This window comes from Ctenopharyngodon idella, chromosome 22 (genome assembly GCF_019924925.1).
Source record: "Ctenopharyngodon idella isolate HZGC_01 chromosome 22, HZGC01, whole genome shotgun sequence".
Classification (NCBI taxonomy): domain Eukaryota; kingdom Metazoa; phylum Chordata; class Actinopteri; order Cypriniformes; family Xenocyprididae; genus Ctenopharyngodon; species Ctenopharyngodon idella.
The window spans coordinates 7846572-7866980 of record NC_067241.1 but is presented as its reverse complement, the minus strand read 5'-3'; the positions used below and the strand labels follow the sequence as shown (position 1 = coordinate 7866980).

General features: G+C 36.3%; 3 protein-coding genes across 5 annotated transcripts; 2 read left to right on the top strand and 1 right to left on the bottom strand.

Annotated features, from left to right (window-relative positions):
* The first annotated feature begins 101 nt into the window (after positions 1-101).
* On the top strand, positions 102-3283 carry tnnc2.2 (troponin C2, fast skeletal type, tandem duplicate 2). The gene is made up of 6 exons (XM_051879181.1): positions 102-219; positions 1281-1332; positions 1419-1562; positions 2425-2539; positions 2627-2763; positions 2848-3283. Exons 1-6 carry the CDS (start codon positions 217-219, stop codon positions 2877-2879), a joined length of 483 nt encoding a protein of 160 aa, XP_051735141.1. The 5' UTR covers positions 102-216; the 3' UTR covers positions 2880-3283.
* Positions 3284-5112: 1829 nt separating this feature from the next.
* Positions 5113-7465, bottom strand: taf13 (TATA-box binding protein associated factor 13). Of its 3 annotated transcripts, none has more exons than XM_051879184.1 (2): positions 7340-7465; positions 5113-5731 (listed from the first exon to the last, which is right to left on the bottom strand). In XM_051879184.1, exon 2 carries the CDS (start codon positions 5728-5730, stop codon positions 5356-5358), a length of 375 nt encoding a protein of 124 aa, XP_051735144.1. In that variant the 5' UTR covers position 5731; positions 7340-7465; the 3' UTR covers positions 5113-5355. The 3 variants fall into 3 exon arrangements, with proteins under 3 accessions (XP_051735144.1, XP_051735143.1, XP_051735142.1); XM_051879183.1 differs by lacking the exon at positions 7340-7465 and adding an exon at positions 6988-7013; XM_051879182.1 differs by lacking the exon at positions 7340-7465 and adding an exon at positions 5851-6014.
* slc35c2 (solute carrier family 35 member C2) lies at positions 7354-19392 on the top strand. Its single transcript, XM_051879179.1, has 9 exons — positions 7354-7498; positions 7664-7814; positions 8192-8255; positions 10306-10378; positions 14381-14549; positions 14709-14792; positions 15965-16140; positions 16316-16445; positions 18475-19392. The coding sequence occupies exons 1-9, from the start codon at positions 7388-7390 to the stop codon at positions 18600-18602; spliced, it is 1086 nt and encodes a 361-aa protein (XP_051735139.1). The 5' UTR covers positions 7354-7387; the 3' UTR covers positions 18603-19392.
* The last annotated feature ends 1017 nt before the right edge of the window (positions 19393-20409 follow it).

The following is a 20409-nucleotide window of genomic DNA, read 5'->3' as shown; positions in this document are numbered from 1 at the left end:
TTAAAGTGTACTCATTTCACATTTCTATTGGCTTATGGGAGCAGCCGAACCCTAAAAGTTCAGGATTCTAAATCTGGAGGCCTGTGGGCGGGTCTTGGGTGGCCTGTTTAAAGTGTGTCAGAACTGTCATTTGATGTCTAGTCTTTCTGTTGGGGTGTGAGCGCGCTGACCACTGATTCTCTCGTGGATATAAGTGAGGGAGGCTAATCCACAACCATGGTAAGAGTTTAAATAATCTAAGCGGTCAGTTTTGCTAATGGACGCATGAAAACAAAAATGTGCAAATGGATTATTAGTCAAAAAATAATTAAAATTACATCTATTAGTATGCATCATTCATTATTGATAAAGGATTATATAAGGTTACAGTAGGCTATTATTAATAGTTCCCTTGCATTTTTATTGCATGCATTTAATAAAGCATTATAATAAAGAATAAAAATGGGTCATTCTTCAGTTAGGGTAACTTTTCTTGTCCCTAATGGGGATAAATAAATAAATAAATAAATAAATAATAAATAAAATAAAAATCATTCTAGTTTTGAAGAATAGATTAAAATATATATATTTTTTCTGTCTGGGCAGAGATGTCTGACATAATATTAGAGTAACTTCATTAGGTGTATTATGTTATTTTATATACATTTTAAAGTTAACTGACTGCTAGTTAATCAAAACCAATGCTTATTTGGTTTATTTTTCGTTTTTTTCATTACCATCATCACACATTACAGCAGAATCCACTGTAAAGTAGCTCACGGCCATGATTGACTTTTTTTTATGCTGTATTAATGTTTTAGCATGAATGAGACATTAAAGAGTTCAATTTTTCCAAGATTTGAAGTTGCCCCGATTGATTACCTGTAAACATATAAGAGTAGAGTGATAGACTACTAATGAGTGTTTAAAATAAGGGATGGTGGTCAGAAATCAGTAATTGTGTGGAGATTGACATCCTGCTATTTGATATGAAGCTGGTCAGCAGGTTAGGTTAAGGGGGTTAACTAAAAGCTGAGGCGACACATTCCAAGGGTCCTATTTCGGAATTACCATGTACAGTCACTGACTGAGGGGATAACGTCTTGAGTCTTAAAATAGTTGTAAAATTGTCCTGCAAGGGCACCATCTGCTGTTTGCGTTCTTAATTCATACAGATTATTTGGAAAACAAAAACAAATGACTCTCCAGAAGAACCAGGATGTCTCTATTATCAGATTAATACATTGTACTGTTCAAATCTGAAACTAACCGTTCGTAATGTAACCGCTGTCTCTCCAAAGACTGACGCGCAACAGGAGGCCCGCTCATATCTGAGCGAGGAGATGCTTGCCGGTGAGTGTACAAACAGAAAAATGATACTATTATCACCAATATCCGCGTCTTTCTGTCCTATTAAACTATATGCGTCTATTTCAAAGAGTTCAAGGCTGCCTTCGACATGTTCGACACCGATGGTGGCGGTGATATCAGCACCAAGGAGTTGGGTACCGTCATGAGGATGTTGGGTCAGAACCCAACCAGAGAGGAGCTGGAAGAAATCATCGAGGAGGTCGATGAAGACGGTAAACAAAATGCCACAGTTGAAAAAGTGGATACATAGTATAGTACACAGTACAATATAAAACACTATGGCCCAAAATATACCAGGCGTAAGCTTACTTCGCAATGTGACTGGCCGCAAGTACGCGCTGCATTCTCGGTGCTGCCGCAAGGGGCGATGTAGGCCTTTTACGGTAATTTCATTAAGGCCAAATAGGGGTTATGCGCAATCTAACTTCCGTATTCTGTAAAACAGATCAGATCGCTTCCGGTTTAGATATGTTGTATGTGCTTCATGAAAAAAATTGCTGCTTTATTCAAGATAACTTAAAAGGAGAGAGCAAAGATGAGCATAACTGATGTCCCCCGCATATGCAGGTTGATATTTAAAAGCTTTTTTCATTTTTCTTCTTCACACTAACATTTAGATATTTAATAGAATAAAACACCTATAACAATGTGAACTAGGTAGTTTCGCTGATTACCTTAAAAGTCCACAGATATGCCGTCAGTTCATACTGCTGTTAACACTTTCTCTGACAAGCGGATGCAATGAGACCAGTTTTCTGGTTTGGTCATGTGACGTTCAACATATACCCTATACTGTCGTGGCAGAGCAACAATTTGAAAAAAATCTTGCTTCCTGAAAATTAACATCCCGTTTAATGTCAAAAGTATATGAATGTTCCTTCAGGCTACTGTAAGAGTTCATGTAAAATATGTTCAACTTCTGCGTCCGCATACATGGGTAAAGTATGTTTCTGGTCTACGTGATGATGTCTACATATATTTTGGCAGATTAATTATAAGATCTGTTTAGTTTTAAACAAAAATTGCAAAAATATCAATTGTAATAGCTAAGGTATTTCATACTGGAAATTGTAGGCAGCGGATCCATCGACTTTGAGGAGTTCTTGGTCATGATGGTGAGACTCCTAAAGGAGGACCAGGCTGGCAAGAGCGAGGAAGAGTTGGCCGAATGCTTCCGCGTGCTGGACAAGTATGTCATTTGATATCTTCTCGTGTACACCTGTTTTTGAATGTGACCTAGTCTCACTTTAGCATATGTAACACTGTCAATCTGCAGGAACGGTGATGGCTACATCGACAGAGAGGAGTTTGCTGAGATCATCCGCAGCACTGGTGAATCCATCTCAGAGGAAGAGATTGATGAGCTGCTTAAAGATGGAGACAAGAACAACGATGGCATGCTGGACTTTGATGGTATGATGCGGTTTTTACATTTTAACTTATAGACTCTGGATTCTGATCAGATACTGAAGCAACGCAATGTCCCTTTTCCCCCAGAATTCCTCAAGATGATGGAGAACGTGCAGTAAAACAGAGACTCATGGACATTCCTCTCCCCTCTCACCCCTGCCGACTGAAACCCTGCCCTCTCAATGCAACTCAAACTCACTTTCCCCTTTTGTCCTCTTTCTGCCTCCATCTCACCTCTTCAGCAGACAGACAGATAAACACCTGTGTGGGGTTTGCCAAGGTTGGGCTCCCACCGACCCTAACGCAAGACCCAAGGAGCCAAGCTGTGGTGTGGTTCACAGGTTCACCATGTTAAGATTTGCTAGAAGCACAAGCCATGGTAGACCCCACGTTTGTGGGTGTTTAGTCTAGATTTAGTCTAGATCAGCAGCTTGATATCGCTGCATAGACCAATGCCAAAGCCACAACCGATTCACTGTATTTAAGAACAAATGCTTGAAAACAGAATAAAAAATAAAACACACATTGTTTAGTTGGTCTGACATTTTGATTTGTATGGTTTTGTTTTTTCAATTAAACATCTTTTTTTCCTCCCGAGTCTCTGACCCCAATTAGTTAACAATTTCTGTATATACTAAAGACTCTTAACTATTACTGTTTATGTAGCAGCAAAACCCTAACCCTAGACTTTTACAAATATCAAGTGATAATTCACTTAAAATATGCAGTTCAGTTTTATTAGACATACTGTAGGAATAGCTCTGCTTCTCTATTGCACATTTAGATTTTCAACATGACATTCTTTGTGTTCTGCAAGTGTGGAAATCAGTAAATTGCGTCTTGTTTATCTGGTCAATGGCTGCTGAGTATTATTTGCAAATTAAATTGTGGTTGAACGCTAATAATGCGAACAACTGAGAATTGAAAGCAGGTAAATTAAACCCATTCCTCATTTCTGTGATTGACATACACTAGAAAAATTACCAATTGTTAAAACATTAATGAATAAGTATAATAATAATCTAATTTATACCATGTATTAGTGTGATTTATACATGCATGTCTAAGCTATAAATAGCATATAATGTCACTAAAATTGAAGTCATCCTCCCACTGCAAGTTTACAATAAAATCCAAAGCAAAAAAGATATATCCCAAACTCTATGCATTAGTTATATTTACATTATTGCAAATGAAATGCAAATGTGTAAACTATTTTAAATGCTTTTTTATAATTCTGAACAATATCAGGCACTATTTACCAAAGCAAACTTGGATTAACCCTTTAATTTGCAACAACGTTAAAACCGTATATTCCCATCACAGAAAATTTTCTGCATTTTTCCATTTTTAAATAACCATCATTTAGTATGTTTATTAATCCATTACCCTATAGGTGATTTCAGGTTTTACTATCCTTGACCACAAAACCAGTCATAAGTCGCACGGGTATATTTGTAGCAATAGCCAACAATACACTGTATGGGTCAAAATTATTGATTTTTCTTTTTATGCCAAAAATCATTAGGATATTAAGTAAAGATCATGTTCCATGAAGATATTTTATGAATTTCCTACCGTAAATATATCAAAAATGTATTTTTGTGAGTGGATATGCATTGCTAAGGACTTCATTTGGACAACTTTAAAGACGATTTTCTGAATATATTGATTTTTTTGCACCCTCAGATTCCAGATTTTCAAATAGTTGTATCTCAGCCAAATATTGTCCTGTCCTATCAAACCATACATCAATGGAAAGTTTATTTATTCAGCTTTGTATGATGATGTATAAATCTCAATTTCAAAAAATTTACCCTTATGACTGGTTTTGTGGTCCAGGGTCACATTTGGTCTCCCTTCAATCTTCAGGATGAAGTCCCCACCGGGATAGAAACACACACACACACACACACATATCTGGTTCACTATATCACGAAATGGTTTTTATACTGTACAAACTGTATATTTTATCCCTCTACACTAACCCTACCCCAAACCTATCCATCACAGAAAACTTTCAGCATTTTTACATTTTCAAAAAAACATAATTTAGTATGTTTATTAATCCATTTCCCCCATGGGGACTGCAGGCTGGTCCTCACAATGTAATATAAACCTGTACACACACACACACTGTATCTCCCGTGTAAAAGATACCTGCTGGTCTTCTCACAGCGTGCTATGATATTTTTATAAGTATCTCCCAGGATACAAAACATTTAGGGGAAATTAATGTCAGTATATGTTAAACTGTCATTAAATATATTACATTAAGGTTGTTGTATGTCATCTTATAACTAAGAAACAGCCATGTTGAGGATTTGCAGAAATGAGTCTCAAAATAAAACATTTTGTCTTCCTTTAAAAGTTTAACAATGTATCTTTATTGTACAATAACTGAAAAACAAAAAAAATACAATAATGTTAGAAATCATCATTCAAATGAACTGTGACCTGTTATGCACCTGAAAAATACAGAACTAAAAGAAAAGTGGGCTTAGGTTTACAACATGTAAAACTCCATTAAAGTCAAGAATAAACCCTTTTAGCGTCGATTGAATCAAATAATAGCATAGCAACCGACGGCATATTTTAAGACCCATAATTTGCCTCGTCAAAGGCTTTGCGAGCCTTCTTCAGCTCCTCGTTCATTGTGAGCAGGTCCTTCACTCTCGCAAACTTTCTAGGGTCCTTGCGGATTAGAAAGACAATATCCTCCACCTGCACACGGCCCTGACGCCCAATAGACATCGCCTTGTGTGTCATCTCCGTGATGAACTCGATTACCAGATCCTCCAGTATGTCCACTGATTCGGTGTACGGATTTTGGTCGTCTCCAAACCCATACATCATGCAGCGAAGTTCCTTCGAAAAAAGCCGCTTTCTTTTACCTTGGCCCGAATCTACTCCGTTACCTCCGTCGTCCAAATCCTCGTCAAAACCAGGATCATCCTCTTCCTCAGCCATTCTTTACACGAAATACAATGCGATGATTAGAAACAGCCATGTAAACACACGAGTTGATACATATTATATAATATTATAAAAAGCCTAACAAGCACAGTGTTTTTGTATAATATAACTTACATGTGAAAAAAGAACTGGAACAAAAACAAAACACAACTACCAGCAAATGTAAAGACAGGAAATTCTGTTCATTCATTTACATCTAACACGACACTGGAAGAGACATTAAACACGCCAGCGCCACCTAGAGTTCTGGGTGACGGATATAAAATATAATTCGTTCGAACTAATCAATTCAGTGATTCTTCCACGTCACAACGTGGAATTCTATACTCCAAACATCCCAACAAAGTGAACAGAAATATGGCCATAATTTTCAAAAATGTCTTTATATACTTTGAATCAAAATATAGCTATAGTTATTTTTTATCGTAAATTTCACATACACAAAAGCAAAAGGAGTCATTTTAAACAGTCATTTGCGGTTAAATTTCTTATTTCAGTTTATTGTCTCTAAGTGTAGCAATTTTATTTCCTAAAGAGAAACTGTCTTTTTTATTTAATTTTATTTTAGATTTTTATTTATTATTATTTTTTGTGTGTGTGTATATGACTTTGTTTGGATATGTTTTGGAATAAACACACAATATATATATATATATATATATATATATACACACACACATTCGTATGCTAGTATGCTATTCTGTACTCATTGCTGTGGTGAGATTCAGTCTGATTCGAGAACGATTTGTTTAGACCGTTTTTATTAACCGGTTCACCCGATTCACCGAAAAGATTCAAAGAACGATTGGAACGAAGATTCAAATTCAAAAGAACGAATCTAACAGAGCTAAAGCGTAGCTGATAGCAGTCCTTCTGTGATATTGCTCAGTTCACATTGGCTTGGGCAAATAATTAGAGAATTCGCACACAGGAAGAATATGATAATAGTAAGGATTTAATTTCAAATCTGTTTAGAATTCAAATTTTCCGGGCTGCAGCGCATGTGTCAGCAGAGCAACGTCCACGTCACAGCAGAAGTAACTACACAGGGGTGTCTGACTGTAGGTTAGGTTCACGAACAAGTTGTTATTTGAATGGCACAATTCTGAGGCAGATTCGAGCGCTAATGTCACCCTAGTTCTGTGAGAAGAAGCACGCCTGCAAATGATGGTTACATAGTGTTTAATACTACCAGCTTTTCGTTACAAGGACTATGTAAACAGTGAGGTAAGAAAATCTGTGAGCACTGACCTTAGCTAGTACTGTTAGCTGTAAATGGCACAGTCAGCGTGGCAAACTGTCAAAGAAGGTAACGAGGTTTTTAGTACTCGCGAGGACTTAGGACAACGTTTAAAAACCCCTAGAATTCATTGCTTAAATGGTTAACAAAACAATACATCTTACGTTTCATCCCGCACTTTACCAGGCATTATAACGGTACCAGCTGTTCTGTTGCACTTTTCAACAAGTGTCAATACGACACAATCGCGCACATCAAACTTTGATGTTCTTATGTCATGTTCTTATCAACCTACTCAGAGTTTGATTTTTCCACATGTTAAAATACTTCGTGACTAGCTCTGGTTCATTCTTATTGTCTTACTTTCATTTTAACAGTGTTTAGCTGTGCCTTGTATCCGGGTTGTCCAGGATGGCGTGCCCGATGCAGTTCCTCTGCAGGGCGCTGCGCACTGTGGGCCTGGTCCTTTTCTACTATGTGTTTTCCATTGGCATAACGTTCTACAACAAGTGGCTCATGAAGGTGAGATGTAGTTCATTGGCATAAAAATCTGCCTTTTCCTTCTTGAAACTTGGGTTTAATTTTTCCATAAGTTTTGTTGTTGTTGTTTTGTTTTGAAGAGAGCACTTATTTGTTCTATTTAGTTTTGTATAATGTCTGTTTTTATGCTTTTGTCATTTCTCTTAGGACTTCCACTTTCCTCTGTTCATGACCCTAGTTCATCTTGCTATAATATTCTGTTTCTCTACACTGACACGCTTTGCCATGCAGTGCTGGACGGGAAAGCCTCGAGTTACCCTTCCCTGGAAGGTTTACCTTTCTAAAGTAGCCCCAACAGGTGAGAATATTTTTTTTGTTTGTTTTGGAAAAAGTCATCAGTGAGTCCAAAGACCAAAAATGTGTTTGAATGTGTGTCATAATGGTTGCTGAAGAGATAAAACCTGTAATCTTTTTGTTTATCCAGCACACAGTTTGGGTGGGTGAAGTCCACATTGATTGTGCCAAGAACGGAGAGAATCTAGTTTATCTCTACTTGAATATTCTGGGGTCTTGTGACAAGATCATTATTTTTAGCTTGCTGTAATTAACCACACCCTCATGATCAATTCATGTTTAGGTTTTACCATAGATTGATTCATCCCATCTATAACTTGTATTATTGTGAGAAAGTGTTTCATCAAAATATCTATACAATTGTTTGTCTGTGTCCATCAGCCCTGGCGACAGCGCTGGATATTGGACTGTCCAACTGGAGCTTCCTTTTCATCACTATTAGTTTGTAAGCATGTTGTTTATTATCTTCTGAAAGAGTGGATTTTATAGTGCTTGCAAGGCAAAACTTTGTTTTTCCTCAGATAAAAGAAATCCCTAAGTACTACAGACACACAGACATTCAAACATTTTGTAGATATTGTAAGTCTTAGATGTGCAAACAAATTGTTTTATTACAGACTTGGTTCTGATTGGTTGGGTATGTGATTTTCCAGTCAAATATTTCTTTTATAATGACTAAAAATTATAAAAATGTATGAATGTGTTGTTCTTGGCCACCAGTTTCCTACCATTGTTTCATAGAACACTTTTTCTCACATAATCGGATCATTTTAAGTAAATATTTAATGTTTTTTTTAATTTATTAATATATTTGTATTAATTAGTCATATGATTGAGATCATTTAAAATAATTATTATTGCAAAATAATGTCTGATGAGATTGTCTTCAAATTTGCATACTGAATTGTGATTGGTCTTTCTTATCTATATATTAACAATTCATATTCACCTTGTATGGAACTGACAAGAAACTAAATGTGTGTTGAGCGTCATGAAAGCGGCAATGCTGCTCTGATGTAGCATTTCATTTACACGGAACTAAAGCCAAACTGAAAGGGTTAGTTCACCCAAAAATAAAAATTCTGTCATTTATTACTCGCCCTCATGTCGTTCCACACCCGTAAGACCTTCGTTCATCTTTGGAACACAAATTAAGATATTTTTGATGAAATCTGAGAGGTATATGACTCGCCCATTGACAGCAATATAATCAACACTTTCAAGGTCCAGAAAGGTACTAAAGACATTGTTAAAAAAAAGTCACCATGACTGCAGTGGTTCAACCTTAATTTTATGAAGCAACGAGAATACTTTTTGTGTGCAAAAATAAAACAAAAATAACAACTTTATTCAACAATATCTTCTCTTCGCTGTCACTCTCATACGTCGTTTAGGTTCAGCGCTTCTACGTTCTATGTTAGAATGCTGGCTCATTATTGGCAGAGGCTGTTCACGTGAGCAGCACGACGCATTCATGTGATGCTGAAGCAGGAGCTGGCCAATAATGAGTCGGCGGTCTAACGTAGAACCTGGAAGCGCTGAACGTAAACAGCGTATGAGAATGACACAGAAGAGAAGATATTGTTGAATAAAGTCGTTATTTTTCCATCATATTCTCGTTGCTTCATAAAATTAAAGAGATAGTTCACCCAAAAATGAAAATTCTGTCAACATTTACTCCTTCTCAAGTTGTTCCAAACCTGTATAAATTTCTGTGTTCTGCTGAACACAAAGGAAGTTATTTGGAGGAATGTTTGTAACCAAGCAGATCTCGCCCCCCATTGACTACCATAGTAGGAAAAAAAACATTCATTTAAGTTTGAACCACTGTAGTCACGTTGACTTTTTTTAACAATGTCTTTAGTACCTTTCTGGACCTTGAAAGTGGTGGTTATATTGCTGTCTATGGACGAGTCATATACCTCTCGGATTTCATCGAAAATATCTTAATTTGTGTTCCGAAGATGAAGGAAAGTTTTACAGGTGAGTAATGACAGAATTTTCATTTTTGGGTGAACTAACGCTTGAAGGCTGGAATACGCTAAACCACTTTTAGAATCCTAACAGACTTTGTAAATGGTTACAAACTGGGCATCGTACACTAAACGACTGAACATCACGCACTACCAGCCATTCAAGTCATTCCAAATGCAACAAACTCACACAGAAACATGCGTCTCATTGTTTGGAGAATCATGACAATGAAAAAAATATGTGCTCTAAAATCAGCTCAAAATATCAAACATGTTTGATTTTCCTTGAATGGATGGAATAAAACTCTGAAGCTCAAAAACCTAGTCTGTGCCCAATCTGCCCATCATACACTACATGATTTTCAGTAAAATCTACCAAGAACTTGTCCCGGCAAAAGTCGTGTAGTTTATTCCAGACTTGAATCTTGAATGCCATTCTTGACCTGTGTTACAAGCACTGGTGTTTGCTTCAGGAAATGCAATCTCATTTGAAACTACTTGGGATTTTTGGGTTTCCTGTAGGTACACCATGACCAAGTCTTCAGCTGTTCTCTTCATTCTCTTTTTCTCCCTGGTCTTCAAACTGGAGGAGCCGGTAAGTGTGTTTATACACTTGATTCATGAATAAAGGGGTAAAGGAAGTTATTGTTCAAAAGAAGCTATCTTTAATTCAGACCCATTAAACATACATTTTGCATATGTAAAGGCTGTGTCAAGGTGCGCTTGTCAAGTTAGGCATAGGCAACAATGTGCAGTATTTCATAAGACATTTTTTTTTAAGCAAACTTTGCTGAACTGGCTGTGCTCTGTCTGTTCATATCTGTGTCCATATAATAATTTTTCCCCCAGACTGGAATCAGCATGTAGTCTGCAGCAGTTATATTAAGGCATTTTTAAAAGAATGCATTCCCACTGTGGTTATGGATAAAGTACATTTGAAGTTTTTAGGTAATGTTAAAGGGCTGTTGAAATGCTATTTATTATATCTGCTGTAAGAGCTTTTCTTGAGTGGTCACACTGTGTCTGTGAGATGAAAACACTTTTAAGAACCACTTGTGAGATTTTATTAAGCCAAATCACCAATTTTACCACCGTTTCTAAAAATACATTAAGTAAGTAATAATAATAATAATAATTAAAGCTGCAAACAGCGATGAAAGGGCCCTCGCACCTGGGCTCACCGCCACCCGGTGGCCTTTAGGAAAACAGTGAACAGTGGCCGACATGCATGTAAGTGAGTAAATACAAGGGAAATATGGCAAAGTCATTTCAAAGTGCCACACCTCCTGCTGCCAACAACTGAATATCGCCATGTAGATGTGTTCAGGCCAGGACTATTATCAAACATGTGAAGTTTGGAGCAGATCAAGCATTGTATGCCTGAGTTACAACAACTTCCTGTTTTGTGGCGTTAATCGCATACATTAACATTTAGCCAAGTGTTGCATGATTTAACGTGTTTCTAGTATGTTTGGTACTTTGTAGCATATTGAAATTTGTCTCTGGGAGTGAATAACAATGTAAAACGTGTCATTTCCTGTTGCCAGCAGGTGGCGCTATGACTAACTGAATATTGGCGTATAGATGTCTTTAGGCCAGGACTCTTATCACACATGTGAAGTTTGGGGCAGATCGGACATTGTACGTCCAAGTTACAACAACTTCCTGTTTCATGGCGAAACATCAGAATTTGTCAGGCCTGAGAATCAGAATTTGTTTGTTCTGCCTGTGTGACAGAGCTGTATACCCTAAGACAAAAGGGACTGTACTACCACCCACTGGAGACCCTGCAAATTTGGTTCACACCTTTACAGACACCAATTGTGTTGATTGCATCTGAGGGTTTGAAATTAACTTTTTTTTTATTCACCAGCCAATGTGGCTACTAAATTAAGTTACCAGCAATTCAGAACTTCTACTAGCTAAAACAAAAAATATCAAAAATAAACCAGTTTATCAAAGGTACTGCATGCATTTAAATATATTTATTTTTCAGTCTGATTCTGAATCATTGAATGGTTTTCAGTTTTACAACAGACAAACATTTGCAGATACCATGAAATTGAAATAAAATAGAAATAAAAACAAAATCTTAAAAAAATACAGCATTTATTTTGTTATTTCCAAATATAGCTCACTCCAAAATGAATGTTTGGTAACACTTTACAATAAGGTTCATTAGTTAACTACATTAGTTAACATGAACTAATAATGAACTGCACTTATACAGCTTTTATTAATCTTCAACATTTACTAATAAATTATTAAAATCTTGTTAACATTAGTTAATGCAGTGTGAACTAACATGAACAGACAATGAACAACTGTATTTTCATTAAAGGGTTAGTTGACCCAAAAATGAAAATAATGTCATTTATTACTCAGCCTCATGTCGTTCCACACCCGTAAGACCTTCGTTAATCTTCAGAACACAAATTAAGATATTTTTGATGAAATCCGATGGCTCAGTGAGGCCTCCATAGCCAGCAACGACATTTCCTCTCTCAAGATCCATTAATGTACTAAAAACATATTTAAATCAGTTCATGTGAGTACAGTGGCTCAATATTAATATTATAAAGCGACGAGAATATTTTTAGTGCGGCAAAAAAAAACAAAATAACGACTTATATAGTGATGGCCGATTTCAAAACACTGCGTCAGGAAGCTTCGGAGCGTTATGAATCAGCGTGTCGAATCATGATTCGGATCGCGTGTCAAACCGTCAAACTGCTGAAATCACATGACTTTATCGCTCCGAACTGCTGATTCGACACACTGATTCATAACACTCCGAAGCTTCCTGAAGCAGTGTTTTGAAATCGGCCATCACTATATACGTTGTTTTTTTTTTTTGTTTTTTTTTTGGCGCACCAAAAATATTCTCGTCGCTTTATAATATTAATATTGAACCACTGTATTCACATGAACTGATTTAAATATGTTTTTAGTACATTAATTGATCTTGACAGAGGAAATGTCGTTGCTGGCTATGGAGGCCTCATTGAGCCATCGGATTTAATCAAAAATATCTTAATTTGTGTTCCGAAGATGAACGAAGTTCTTACGGGTGTGGAACGCCATGAGGGTGAGTAATAAATGACATTATTTTCATTTTTGGGTCAACTAACCCTTTAACTAACATTAACGAAGATTAGTAAATACAGTAACAAATGTATTGCTCATGGTTAGTTCATGTTAGTTAATACATTAACTAATGAACCTTATTGTAAAGTGTTACCGAATGTTTAATGATAAACACATTGAAGATTAGCGTAAAGGCTGTCCATTTATAAAGATATCAGCTGTTTTTTCACGTCAGCATAGTAAATTCATTATATTGAAGTCTTTCCTCCATGAACATCCATTCAAAAAAACTTGCTACTTCTGATAGCCAAAGGTCAAAATGATTTGCAACAGTCGCTTTGTCGCATCGTGTGGACAGCTTCTAGCTGTTGCAGTGCGGTGTGACAACGGTCACGTCCGGTGTATAGGGTGACCACCTGTCCCACATTTTGTGGGACAGTCCCGAAATTGGGAGCTTTGTCCTGCGTCCCGCAAGACGTAAGCAGTGTCCCGCATTTCAATAGTTTTTTTTTTTCTTCCCTGAAATTACATTACCACAATAAGAAATGCGATTGCCGTTAAAAAATCCATTTACGCAGCTGTCATGTTCTAGCTAGAAATGGAAAATTACCAACTAACGCATTCGTAGAGAGGGATTTTTCTGCTGAACATGACTGAACGGAGCAAAGGAATCAGTGTGGACCTCATCAAAAGTCTACTACACAAGCTACACAAGCCAGTACGTCATCTAGACACATACTGGATAAGAACATCCTGATCAAACCTTGCAACAAGAAATACAAGTTCAAGATGCATTGAATCTGGTAAAACGCATTTTGAGTGCCAAATTGAGTGCCAGTCACAGAGTCGGTGTTATTATTCAGGTGTTATTATATTTTGTATGAAGCATAGGCTTTATTCAAGGTACAAAAAGAACCAACTTATTTCTGAAAAATACATCATAACACAATCTTCCAGCCTGTCAGTACTTATAAATACTTGTCCCAAGTTGTTGTTAATGTAATTAACAACAATCAACAGCTACTGAGTGGTGCCACTCAGAAGACAACACTTCAGAAAACAATTTGGTCCAAGTTTTTTAAGTATGTAGCGCTTCTCGTCCAGCGTGTGATCTTCCTTATGCTTTGTTTTGCTAATGTTGGAGGCTCCTGGTTGGAGGATATAATTTATGAATCATGGTTGGTGGGTGTTCATTTCAAACCCTGGTCACAATGTAAATACATCTGATTAAAGATAAACATATTTTTTTAGTCTGGACAGTTTAATAGGATAATAATAAATATTTTTAGCTTGTACTTTTTCCATGGCAAGCAATAATGCATGCAGGTGCCAACCCCCATTAAGTGTTTTAAGAGGGTAAACTGTAAAACTCCATGAAATGTTATGAATGCAGTTTTATTTCCTGTATTTCTTATTCAAACAGTGAGAGATATCGAAGGGCTTGCTACCTTTTTTGGCTTGGTGTTTGTTGTAGGTAATGTGTACTGTCTGACTCTTTTGAAACTAACAGAACCCATTCCTGATCCTCGTGGTGTTGCTGATAGCCAGCGGTCTGTTCATGTTCACTCTCAAGTCCACTCAGTTTAATATGGAGGGTTTCCTTATGGTCCTGTTGGCCTCTTTTATCGGAGGGATCCGCTGGACTCTCACTCAAGTGCTCATGCAGAAAGCAGAGCTTGGTAAGTCTTGGTGTGAGGAGAACGTTGAAAGTTTCTGTTAAGATCACTAAACTGTGTCGTTATGTTACGTTACATTAAGTTAAGTTATGACCTGTGTTTGTTCTGTCTGGTGAAGTGGTGAATTCTCATGACTCTTATGTCCTTCTCTTTGCCACACAGGGCTTCAGAACCCCATAGACACCATGTACCATCTACAGCCCCTCATGTTCCTGGGCCTCTTTCCTCTGTTTCTTTTCAATGAAGGTCAGTCAGACACCAGGGTTTTTCTTTTTTCTTAAAAAATAAATACAATGTATTAAAATAGCATTTTAAGTGTAATAATATTTCACAATATTACTGTTTTTTACTGAAAAAACTGCAGCCTTGGTGAGCAAAAGAGACTTATTTAAAAAAAAGTAAAAATCTTAAAGACTCCAAACTTTTAATACAATTTGAAAGGGTCATTGAAGTTTGTCTATATACACAAATTAAGCCCTTAAAAGGTCTTAAGTTCATAAATTCATGGCATTAAATGTTGCATGCATTGCAAAAAAAAAATGTGTATATCTTCCTCAGTGTTTTTGTCCTCTTTTCCAGTACAAATATCTAAACATCTTTAAATCAAGATACATTTACTTGAGATCCAAATGTAAAATCTCAAATGAACAAAAGTAAGTGAGTTTATGCTTAAAACAATAACAAATATCTGTCAATGAGTTACAAAAACTTCCCTTTGAATTAAGTTGATTTTTTTTGAGCCTGTTGGCAGATATTTGTACTTGTTTTAATCATAAACTGTTAATTTTGACCAATTTCACAGAAAACAAGACTTCATATTTGATATCATTTTGCATCTCCAGTAAATGCATCTTGATTTAAGAATATTTAGACATTTGCACTGGAAAACAATTTTCCATATTCTATTGGTTGGGAGCAGAGCGATCCAAGCTACTTTTTTGTAAAATGAATTAAAAAGTAGTGGATATCTGTTGGAAGTTGTATTTTCAAACCCATTGTGTTTCTCTCTAGACATTTACATTTAGAGAACATATTGATGTATTGTGTTCCCTTCAATTTATTCCTTAAATGTTCTTCACTTGGTCTTAAAAAGGTCTTCAAAAAGTCTTAAATTACCTTCATGAAACCTGCAGAAACCCTGAACTTAGATTCAGTACAACTAATATTGCCATAATGTATACTTATAGTATTTTACAATTTAAATATAATTTTTTCCCCTTATAATTGTCATGAAATTCACAATGGAATACATCTTAATGGTTCTAAATTACATTTCATTTTCGTCATATTTTCTTTTGGGGTAAAAAAAAATCACCTGGCCCTTTTTTGCCATTTGCTATATCTCTTGGTTACCAGTGTGTTTGTGTCTAAAGTAACCTGTTGCTTGCCTGTTTCTTCATCTTGTCATTCATGAGCAGGACTGAGTGTGAGCACCACAGAGAAGCTTTTCAGGGTCAGTGAGCTCTCACACCTGCTCTACTCTCTGGTGACTCTGTCTGTGGGTGGCTTGCTGGCATTTGGGCTGGGCTTTTCCGAGTTCCTGCTGGTGTCCCGCACATCCAGCCTCACGCTATCCATTGCAGGCATTTTTAAGGTGAGAATACATCTTCAGGAATTTCTTATAATATAGTAATATAAAAAGCTGCAGAAGCTCTTTATCTCTTCCTCTTTATGTCCATTTCTCAGTTGCTCAGCTAGGTTCAAAGCCTGCATTAGACTTAAACCATTTATATTCTTCACAAAGACATTCTCTCTGTCTCTCTCTGTAGGAGGTGTGCACTCTGCTGCTGGCAGTGGAGTTCATGGGGGATAAAATGAGCACAGTGAACTGGTTGGGCTTTGCTGTGTGTCTCTCTGGCATATCATTGCATATTAGCCTCAAAACATACTATAACAAAGGTAAGACTCCTCCTGATTATGCCTGTAGATGTTTGTAATGCAATGCAATGATTCATACTGGCGTTTGGGTATAATGATAAAGGTAAGTTAAGTTGCAATGAAATGGAAGTAGCGACCATATTGTGACATACATTCAAATGTAACAGGTTTTTGAAAAAGAAAAAAATGCAGGGCTGGGACTTGGTATTATGTTTTAGTTGTTGATTTTGAAATGTGGGCTTTGCATTCAGAGGGGAGGCAGATGAACGGAAGGTTTTTAAACAAGCTTCATTTGTTTTAAAGGGGTCATGAATTGAGAAAACAAATTTTCCTTGATCTTTTGACATATAAGAGGTCATTGTACTATAAAAATATCCTGCAAGTTTCAGAACTCAGATCCTCGTTAGTCCAAAAACAGCTTTCAGTGAAACCAAGTTCAGAAAATGTCTCGTTTTGTATTTTGTCATGCTATTACGCCATAGTGCGACGAAAGACCGCCTCTGCGGAAGAAGATCAATGCTTACTTCTACATCTTTGCCTCTTTAGCCCCACCCACCGATTTGCGAATGTCTTGTAGTAGTAAATACGAGAGACGCAAACACAGGATTACTCTAGCAACAAAACCATAGAGACGCCTCTGAGGATTACAAGACGTTTTGAAGTGCCAAGTTGTGGAAGAACGCTTGATTTTACTGCAGATTCGTTTTTAAACAAGACAGTTCGGTCACGGTGCAGGCTTTTCAGAGAGACTGAAAATAAAAGATGCAGTGCCAACTGCATTGGATCCGACAATAATGTCACAATACGTGTGAGTAACAGTGTTTTTACCATGTGTCACTATTTCTTTGTCTGATACAGATCATTTGATTATGTACTGAGTATTTATACTGTAGCGACGCAGTCAAACTGTGATAGTTGTGATTAGCTGTTCTTTGTTTTGCTTCGGCATTTATGGGGTTAATGCGTTGGATAATAGGATGCGAAAGAAAGCACGTAGAGAACGCTGCTTTTGTTATGTTTTTGATCTAAGTCATTCGCTATAATCCTGAATAAAAGCTTCAGTGAGCGACATCTTTTCTTTTGTCATCAGTAAGACATTACAACACCTTTCATTTTATTTAAAACACGTCACTGCAAATGACAATGTATACGTTTTTCACTTTATCGAATAGGATGAAATATGAATAGCCTGTAAGAACAACAGTGTGACAAACAATGGCACATTCATTCATAATTCTGTTTACACAAAACACTGCAAGTTATCATATGTGAATTATTACTGTGGTAACTCCAAGTACTTAAACGACACAACCAAGACTTATAAAGCTTATGTAATACACATAAATGTTTCATATTGTTGGCAAATGTTTCAACTATGTAACAAGATATTTTTCAACGTTGGAAGTTTACAAAACAATTCCACACATGTAATGGCAGGGACGTTGAAAATTATTTTAATAAGCAAAACTGTTACACAATTAGAGCAGTGGGCATTAAAACAAAAAAAACAGGGAAAAAAAAACAGGATAGAAAATAGCCTATTACTAAATTATAATGTTATCAAGATTTACATAAAAAAAAATCATAAGTGGACCTCAGAGAACATTATAAAATTAAAGAAAAATGCAGTTCATGACCACTTTAACCATGTTGTTGCACACCATTCTCATTTCTGTAATGTGGGAAAATTTTGTTGGGTAGAAATATTCTACACAATTGTTTTTATTAAAATCAGCTTTTAATATATTTATTATTCTTATTATTTTTATATTTATTTATTATTATCAGCCCATTTTAAGAGACTTTCACATATAACCAGTTTGTGACCTTTTCTGGCATGATTTATTGTGTTTAATTGAGCAAATTGCTGTAGTACAATATTAATTAAGATGAGCTTCTTGTCATAAAATGGATTCTCAGTAATGAACAGCAGACGCTTAGGAAGAAGAAAATGCACAACACCAGTTTTTGAATCTCTAATTGTTTAGTTTGCATGGAGACCAGGTATTGGCTGCTCTTAGTCTGTGTGTATCTCTGTGTCTTTTTATAGGAAATGGCCCCATGGTGAGGCAATTACCAGTCAGAGACAACCCAGACCTTGAGCTTCCACTTCTGCAGACAAAAGACGACTATTGTGAAGACACCAATGATGAAGAGGAGCATGAGATTCTTTATTAGTTTGTGAAACACATGAATGTCTTATATAGACTTGTGGAATGTTCTGCTTTAAAGGCTCGTATCAATGGTCACATTGACCACAGGTACTGAACAAGCCTCAGATATGTAATGAATAAGCATGAGAAGACACAATAAGTTAATGTACTGGGGTACGTTTGTGTTGTCTGTCTCTCCATGATGCTGAGAGAACAGAGAAAGCCTATGCTCTTGGGAAGACAGGAGAGAAAAGCCACTGGGTGATTACAGGGATAGTTCACCCAAACGGTTCACTTCTGTCATCATACCCTCTTGTCATTTCTAACCTATATGACTTTTTCTCCTTCTTTGGAACACAAAAGGAGGTGTTTTGAAGAGTGTCTTCCATTAAATGAAAGTGGATGGGGACCAGGAACTGTCAAGCTCCAAAAATGTAAATCCATATGAATTGTGTGCAATATTCCACGGCCCCTAAAGCTGTATAATAGACATTTTGCAATAAATAATTCATTTAGTCTCTGAAGAAAAAGTCACATGGGTTTTGGAAGACACTTAGGGTGAGTACATTTGGCAGAAGTTTATTTATTAGGTGAATTTATAGGTGAAATATATCTTTAAAACTGCTTGTGGCATCAATCTCAGCACAGGACCAATCTCCAAGTGGCCTTACACATTTGTTTACATGACAATAAAGGATTTATTTTTACTAAATATCAATTCTATTTCAGTTGCCCACCATGATGATTTCACTAATTATGACAGAATGTGAGTGAATTACTTGCATGTTTTTTTTAATAAAATGAATGAACTTAGATTTATTCTATCATGGTTTCCTTCTCTTTTAACTTTATACAAGGCAACTTTATGAATGGCATGCATTTAGCCTACTTCATCATTCAGCAAATGTTATCAACTCTTATTGGAGAGGGAGGCAGAATTCAGCAAAGCAGATTATATAGCCTAATTAGATTTGTTTGGAGTTTTCATGCAGGTGGAGGGAATTCTATAAATTCATGAACCTTATGAGTTCATTGAGTTTGTTTAGTGGATTAATCTTGAAGTCAGAGAGGGTCAGTTCGGTTCCAAGTAGTCTGAACTGAAGATCAAGACAGAGCAGTTGTTTCAGAAGATGGGAATGAATTCACTTAAGCAGAATGTATGCTTCGGTTTGCCTTCACGTCTCGCGCATATCCACACATGTGCACCCTTACGAAAAATAAGTTTATTCAAGTGTTTTATTTGTATACTTCTTTTAAACTAAAAAATAAAGTATACTTTCAGTCTACTTTTTATGTACTTCTCAGAAATCGTACCTAAGTATACTTGACTTATACTGGCAGAAAAGTCTAAGTATATTTGGCCTATACTTGTACTCAATCTTTTGATCGAGAGATGCTTAAAAGTATAATTAAGTATTCAAAGTATACTTGGCTTGTAGTTGTGTTTAATCTCTGGATTGAGTAGCCTATTAAATATACTTTTTTTATGTTTACATAGTTTTACATACAGTCTTATAAACTTACATTGTTTGAAAATATTGATTTATAAAGGAAACAGATATGTTCCTAATTCTGAGTATCTGAATTTTTCTAGCTATCCATGTTTTCACTGTTATACGGTTGGGGGCGCTATTACGCATCTTCTAGTACAGAATCTCCGGATCAAAACACAGGAGAAGAAGCAGCTGAAACAAGCGATAGAAGATTGCTCACGCAAATGTAAAATAACGTGATCATCATACAATAAACAGCATATAAATCACAACTCTTATGTTACTGAATGAAATGATGAACCTATGAAGAGGAAACAACTGTGAAGCTTTGGGGATGTT

Excerpts from the sequence above, each read along its gene's own strand:
- tnnc2.2 (XM_051879181.1), top strand. Across the intron at positions 1,563-2,424 it reads CGAGGAGGTCGATGAAGACG|GCAGCGGATCCATCGACTTT; the intron begins GTAAACAAAATG and ends TGGAAATTGTAG. Across the intron at positions 2,540-2,626 it reads TGCTTCCGCGTGCTGGACAA|GAACGGTGATGGCTACATCG; the intron begins GTATGTCATTTG and ends GTCAATCTGCAG.
- taf13 (XM_051879184.1), bottom strand. The coding sequence starts at position 5,730 with ATGGCTGAGGAAGAGGATGATCCTGGTTTTGACGAGGATTTGGACGAC.
- slc35c2 (XM_051879179.1), top strand. The coding sequence starts at position 7,388 with ATGGCGTGCCCGATGCAGTTCCTCTGCAGGGCGCTGCGCACTGTGGGC. Across the intron at positions 8,256-10,305 it reads CTTTTCATCACTATTAGTTT|GTACACCATGACCAAGTCTT; the intron begins GTAAGCATGTTG and ends GGTTTCCTGTAG. Across the intron at positions 14,550-14,708 it reads CATGCAGAAAGCAGAGCTTG|GGCTTCAGAACCCCATAGAC; the intron begins GTAAGTCTTGGT and ends TTTGCCACACAG.